This window comes from Labrus bergylta, chromosome 3 (assembly GCF_963930695.1).
Source record: "Labrus bergylta chromosome 3, fLabBer1.1, whole genome shotgun sequence".
NCBI classification, from domain to species: domain Eukaryota; kingdom Metazoa; phylum Chordata; class Actinopteri; order Labriformes; family Labridae; genus Labrus; species Labrus bergylta.
The window spans coordinates 2061961-2068825 of record NC_089197.1 but is presented as its reverse complement, the minus strand read 5'-3'; the positions used below and the strand labels follow the sequence as shown (position 1 = coordinate 2068825).

The window sequence follows — 6865 nt, the reverse complement described above, 5'->3', positions numbered from 1 at the left end:
TATCCAATATGCTGTTTTATAAAGCGTCTCCAGATAACACTTGGTAAGAATTGGCACTATACAAATAATGATTGATTGATTGATGACTAAACGGACAAATGTCAAGTGAACTAGACTTCTTCCTGCGGACTGATATGATAACAATAAGTCCTCCAATGTCTGTGATTCGAGCCTCCTCCCTAGCAACCGTCTGCTCTTCATAGTAACGGTGTGTTCTTCTTAAAGTCTTTATTTGTGATTTTTCACACTTAAATATAAATCAAGTCTCTCCTCTGAAAATAACTCTGTGAGTCATGACTGTCTACAATGGGTGTAACACCCGAGTCCCACTGTCTGTGATGTTTTCACAGTTTTCAGAGTCCTATCTTCACTTTGTTTACATCGCCCGGACGGCCGGCTGACTCCTCCCCTCGTGTATAAAAGTTGTTTAATTGAGGGACTAGAGAAAAGAAGAATAACATACTGTACTCACTGCTTAACTGTGTTTCTAGATCACGCTCATTTCAGGTAAATTTACATGCAGTGTGAAGATACCAGCATAATAAAGATCGCTAGCATTAGCATGCTAACACAACAATGCAGCGCCAGTTGTTTTGGTTTCATGCTGGTGCTCAAGGGCGCCATCTGCTGGATCAAAAATCACATATAAAGCCCTTAACGACGGTCTGTTATCAAGGGGGATTGTTAAAAAAATCCATAAAGAATAAGCTCCATTTCATCTCACACAATCCATCTTTATTGAATCATAAAATAATGCACGTGTTAAATAAAGTATAGGGTACATATTGCTCCTGCGGGGGGTTTTCCACTCCTTCCTGCCCCGGCTCCTTCAGCCCCTCTGAGATGTGGAGGTGATGACGGAGAGCTTTGTCGGCAGCAGCAGCTTCCATTTCTTCTACGGCGCGGATGACGCTTTCTCTGGCGGTCAAAAAGCTCATGTCATAGTCCATCAGTCTGAAGGACTTGCAGCTCTCGTTAAATCTCTCGTACACAGTTTGAACCATCGATGAGGCTGCTGCGGTGCAGACTGAGAGATTAAGGTCTCTGGGGAAGGATCCAAACGCAGCCAGGTGGGGAGCTGCTGACTCGGCGAGCAGTTTGCCGATTTCAGCGCCGGCAGCCTCTGCCTTGTTTTGGCTCTCTGGTTCTTCCAGGAGGAACTTTAAGATGGTTTCCACCACCTCTGGTTCCAGGAGGGCGGGTTGTTTCTCGAGCAGTAAGACCTCTGCCCGTTTTGGTTCTCCCGCAGACTCATCATCAGCAAAAACCTTCAGCAGCATACTGAACAGGGCTGTGAGGAGGGGCTCTACATCCTTCTCTGCTTCCGGGCGGATCACGGTGATGAACATTTGGAAGCCCTCACGAGTGACCTTCAGCAACAGAGAGAAAGAAGAGTGAGTGACTGAAACAGGTAACATGATCTGACACATGTTATTCTGGACTTCTGTCCTGACCTTCCTGTTGAGCAGCCGGGACAGACGCTCTTCCTCGTCCAGCTCTTCCATCAGCTCTTGCTCCATGTGGCTGAGGCAGAGACGCCTCGCTGTGGTCCAGGCCTGCATGTCAACATCATCACACTTTAGTTAGTTTAGTTAGTCTCACCAGGACAGAAAGTCTTTTGGATATTTTCCCTCAGACTGTCAAGTGCAACAAGGTCAACCATCAGTGTGTGATCCCACCTATTGAAGCATTTTTACTGTTGCCTTTTTTTCCACTTCTGACAAATATAATCAGAAGTCAGGCTATTAAGTGCATCCAAACGAGAGAATAAAATCTGCTTTATTTTTCATAATCAACCAGAAAAAAATGCATGAAGAAGAAACTCCATCTAATCTAACTTTAATGTGAGACCAGGTGTGAAATCATAAAATGAGAATTAGGAGTAACGAGTTGTTTGTGTAGCTCGGCACAACATCGGCGCCTAAGTTGAACTCCGTGGGGATCCAGTATTTTCAGCAATTGCTGGAGTGTCTCTTCACTCGGTCTCTTCTTATATCAGTGAAGCTTGTCTTACCAGTACAGCTGATCCTGACTGATCAGAGAGGGGTTTTCATCTAAACTGCAAACGTCTAAGGTGCCTGCGTAAGGTCAACAAAACAAGAATATATATAAAATATGTTACCTAAAGACATGCGCATCTCCCGGAGCTTCAAACACAAACAAAATAAAACTGGTTTCTTTAATCAGTCTGGGAACGTTTGCTACTTAAAGGCTTTATATGTGATTTTCTGATCCAGCAGATGTCGCCCTTGAGCACCAGCATGAAACCAAAACAACTGGTGCTGTATTGTTGTGTTAGCATGCTAATGCTAGCGATCTTTATTATGCTGGTATCTTCACACTGCATGTAAATTTACCTGAAATGAGCGTGATCTAGAAACACAGTTAAGCAGTGAGTACAGTATGTTATTCTTCTTTTCTCTAGTCCCTCAATTAAACAACTTTTATACACGAGGGGAGGAGTCAGCCGGCCGTCCTGGCGATGTAAACAAAGTGAAGATAGGACTCTGAAAACTCTGAAAACATCACAGACAGTGGGACTCGGGTGTTACACCCATTGTAGACAGTCATGACTCACAGAGTTATTTTCAGAGGATAGACTTGATTTCTACATTTAAGTGTGAAAAATCACATATAAAGCCTTTAATCAGTCTGGGAACGTTTGCTACTTAAAGTGGTCTAATTTGAAGAACTGGTATCTCATTAATTAAGAAAAACTGTGCAGAATTGTATTTTTCATAAAAGCGTAACTCGAAATTCCGACATAATTATCTCATTAATTCAGAATTTTTTATTTTCTCATGTGAAAGCAAAACGCTTCTGTTCATACACACACACCGCTTTATTATCTGCTTTATTTTAATGGGACAAAATTACACAAAATAACAGAAGTGAAGATGACTTGAAACTTGAAATAAATGTTTCCTGAGGTAATAGAACAAGTCAGAAGTCGGGTAATTTTCACATCTGCCTCCATCAGGTGGTATAAAACATGGATGTAGTCTCAGTGACATCACGCATTTGAGATGTTTTGAAGCCCAAAGATGGAAAATGCTGTCTCACATCGTGTGCTAACCGCACGCGAGCGTCACACTGTTTCTTTGCACTGCATCCTTTAAATATTTAATTCTCTGCTCTGTGAATTTCAGTATCAACTTGTAGACATTATGACATGTGGTGCTTTTATTTTGAAGGTGGACAATCTGAAGTGTGGTTCTTCATATTGACGAATCAAATCACAACACTCTGAGGGTCGTCAATAACAACTCACACTAAACTTACGTTACGTCACGGTGGATTTCAAAATAAAGTGTCGGCTGGTTTAACATGTTTAAGTTGTATTATTGTGATGAGTCATGTTGGCTTACTTACCAGTTCGGCCATGAGGCGTTCTCTCGCCTCCATCATCTCTATCATTTCACCACACCTATAAACACAGTCATGGACAACATGTCGCCCATCAGTTCATGTGTACAACATGTGATATGTTGACAGTATTCTCTTTTAGCTCTGAATCACATCAACGATCGGTCTGAACTCACTCCTCCATGAAGCGTCTTCCCGCCAGCAGCCAGGCCTTCATGTCTCCAACGGTTAAAAGACAAGGAACTTCATCCTGCTGCTTCATGAGTACAAACTGTCTCATCATGCTTTTCTGGAACAACAACAGAGTCAGCGTGAGAGTCAGAATCAGCTGGAACAGAGAGGTCATGCTGAACATGAGACGTGTTGTCTGACCTCCTCGTGGTAGCGCCGTCCCTCCTCCTCTGAGAAAGACGACGGTCTCATTTGTTGGACCAGAGTAGAAATGACTGAGCTCATCTTCAGAAAGCAACAGGTAACATGTGGAACAAATAAACACAAGCCAGATGATGCTTGTTTGAAACTTGACTGTTGCCTAGCAACCTGAACATTCTCCTCACTGAGTCGCTGTGATTGGCTAGTTTCGTGCAACTAATCCTGACTGGTTGTTTGACACTGATCTCTACTTATCTTATCTTATCTTATCTCTACTTTGATTTTAACTGTTGCACCAGCTGAGAGAGTTCATTTAATTTTATTTTAAAACTTTTGGGGGGCTTAATTTTGAGAGACAGGTCAGGACAGTGGATTATTTTATAGTGGAAGATTTCACACCACAGCAAAGAAGAGTGCGCTGACTGGTAGGTCTTCAGGTCACTCATTTTACACTTTATTTGGAAAACAGTGCATCGATGACAGGTGATAAGATCAGCAGCATGCATGTGGATGATCACACGCCTGCTCTCCAGCCCCCCCCCCCCCCCACACCAAACAGCGACAGAGCCTTCAGTGCCTCAGCCCACCACCCTATAGAACTCTCTCCCTGCTGAAATTCGCACTGCTGCATCTGCTGGACATTTTCAAAAAACTTCTCAAACCTGTTCAGCCTAGCTAATACCCACCCCCCTCCCCCATTAAGTGTGTCTGTCTCTCTCTCTGTGTGTGTGTGTGTGTGTGTGTGTGTGTGTGTGTGTGTGTGTTTTGCTGTCTCCTTTTTACCACTTTAAAGCGGCCTTGGGTTCCTTGAAAGGCCAAGATAAAATAAATATAAATATAAAATAAAGATGAATCCAATATATTATTATTATTATCATTATTATTATCATTATTATTATTATTATTATCATTATTATTATCATTATTATTATTATTATTATTATTATTATTAGTGATAAAAATAACTGCAGGTAACCAATTCACATATTTTTTCTGCTGAAGAGCAGACATGCGTCATCTGTTTTAGTCTGTTGACAGTGAAGTGATAAAATTACACTTGGTAGAAATTAATTATTCATTAATTAATTATTAATTATAGTCTATTTGAATTATTATTGTTATTCTGGTCTTTCTCATTCAGATGAGGCCCCCTAATTAACTTTTGTCTAAGGGCCCCGACAGACTCTAGAATCGCCTCTGCGTATATCCTCTCTATGTACGTCCTCTGTCTGTTCATACGCCTGTACACATGGTGGCAGTGTTGCACCACTAAAGGCGTTGGTGAGCAATAATAAAAACCACAGAAGAAGAATCCTCTCTCGTGTTTGTCTGGCTGCTGTGGAGTTTTTTAGAAACAGCGAACGAAACTTCACCACCTGTGAGGAAGACCGGCTTTCCCATTATGGCGTTAAACTTCACCATCAACACCAGCAACCCCCCTCTAGGTGAGTCTCTGCCCCGAATAAATAAATAAATAGATAAATAAATAAATAAATAAATAAACACCACCGTGCTCTCAGTGACAGCCGGCTAGCTAGCGTTAGCAGTTAGCATCGTTACGTGTCACCCCAACACATGAGACAAACTGCAGCTCTCAGATGTTTGTTTCCATTAATATGAACACGAAAACAAAGAGTACATGTTAGCCTTTAAAACATGTTTAAAATGTGTATCTCACTATGTCCATATAAGTCTAAAGGAGGCGTGTTTTGGGTGGCTAATATGAGAGTATACTTCTCCGGGTGTTATGACGAATACTGCTACCCTTCGAGAAGTGCCTCCCGGACATGTAACATGTTTTAATATGGGCTTTTTGTCTATGCAGAAATGCTTCCTTTAGCATGTTAAATAAAGGTTTAATTATCAGAGTATCTAAAGATGCTTCTCTGTCTCTTCTAACGCAGAGAGAAGTGTTTAAACGTGATTCTGTGTCAGAGGCCTTATTTGATATAATATTATAATAATATTATATTCTATAATAATGCTCCACGTACTCTTTGCAGTGAGTAGTGGATTCATACACAGCTTTTTGTTCTGGTAGCTTTATTTGATAGATGCATGATATAGTTTTGCACTATGTGGGCATCATTCGACAGGGTAGCAGATCCCGACGTAACACCGGCTCCTGGTGTTAGCTTGCTTGTCGTCGTGGCAGTGGTGTTTGCTGCAGACCACAACATGTGCAGCTCCTTCAGATGGACCAGTAGTGTCAGCTGTTGCATCACATCACTCTTTGGCCTCCACCTGTCAGACTCACCTGTTGTTTTTATTTACAGCTCCACAGCATGCACACACTCTTTATTAAATCAGAACATGGGGAAACAGATGACTTTAAAGGACATGCAGTAACTGTGAGGATAACTCAGCTCAGCCTGGCTGAAGGTTTAGATTTGGACATGATCGACGTTATATTTTGCAGAAGTGCATCCAGAGATGTCGCAGAGGAGAGTCTGGGCAGAGAGGTCAGTGTGTCAGTGTGTTTTATCAAGTTAATCTTATCTATTGATTGGCTCTGACTGGGGGCTGAACAGCGCCTCTGTGCGTTTGCAAGCAGAACTGCAGGCTGATGCAAGCGGACTGAAACCGTGCTGAATGTCTTTTTGTGAAGTGTACGTTGTTGTTGTTGTGGGTTTTTATTTATGTTTTTTTCATCAGAAGCAGCATGTATAGTCAGTGTTTTGAATTACAGCAACATAACCAGTTTTCATCTGCAGAGATTAAACTGGAAGTTAAAATCATTCTTGCAGCTTCCCAGTCAGACCAGTAGACATCACCATGGGACCATTATGAAGTCATTATGAAAGAAACACAGGTCAACATTAATAAATAAAGATCCTGGACTAATCTAGTCTAATTATAAACATGCAGCTCACCCCGAAAACTTCTGGAGTTTTACAGGAATGTGTACAGGTGAGAAAGCACTAAAATAATAATAAAGCTTATAAATAAATGTCTACAAAGAACTAATCTTTGGATCTTATAGCTGTGTTTAAAGCGTATTTAACAGAACTGAAATGAAGCACCATTTCTGTTTCCGGTCAGGGTATAATAAGCATATCATACAAAGCTAACTCTTGAGTGCTGACAGCGAGTGCACAGCTGGCAGGATGAGATAATCAACGTTGCA

The 6865-nt window shown here is 41.5% G+C and overlaps 2 protein-coding genes across 3 annotated transcripts in view; one reads left to right on the top strand and one right to left on the bottom strand.

The window, feature by feature from the left end:
* Positions 1-733: 733 nt before the first annotated feature.
* On the bottom strand, positions 734-3717 carry LOC136178482 (uncharacterized). 2 transcript variants are annotated; one of them, XM_065952366.1, is made up of 4 exons: positions 3543-3717; positions 3373-3427; positions 1455-1556; positions 734-1370 (listed from the first exon to the last, which is right to left on the bottom strand). In XM_065952366.1, exons 1-4 carry the CDS (start codon positions 3710-3712, stop codon positions 744-746), a joined length of 954 nt encoding a protein of 317 aa, XP_065808438.1. In that variant the 5' UTR covers positions 3713-3717; the 3' UTR covers positions 734-743. The 2 variants fall into 2 exon arrangements, with proteins under 2 accessions (XP_065808438.1, XP_065808437.1); XM_065952365.1 differs by having other exon boundaries at positions 734-1556.
* A 1319-nt stretch (positions 3718-5036) lies between these two features.
* eprs1 (glutamyl-prolyl-tRNA synthetase 1) overlaps positions 5037-6865 on the top strand; it is a 29351-nt gene continuing 27522 nt past the window's right edge. Inside the window, 1 exon segment of the mRNA XM_065952448.1 lies at positions 5037-5183. Coding sequence (XP_065808520.1) covers positions 5141-5183 — 43 coding nt within the window. The 5' untranslated portion in view covers positions 5037-5140.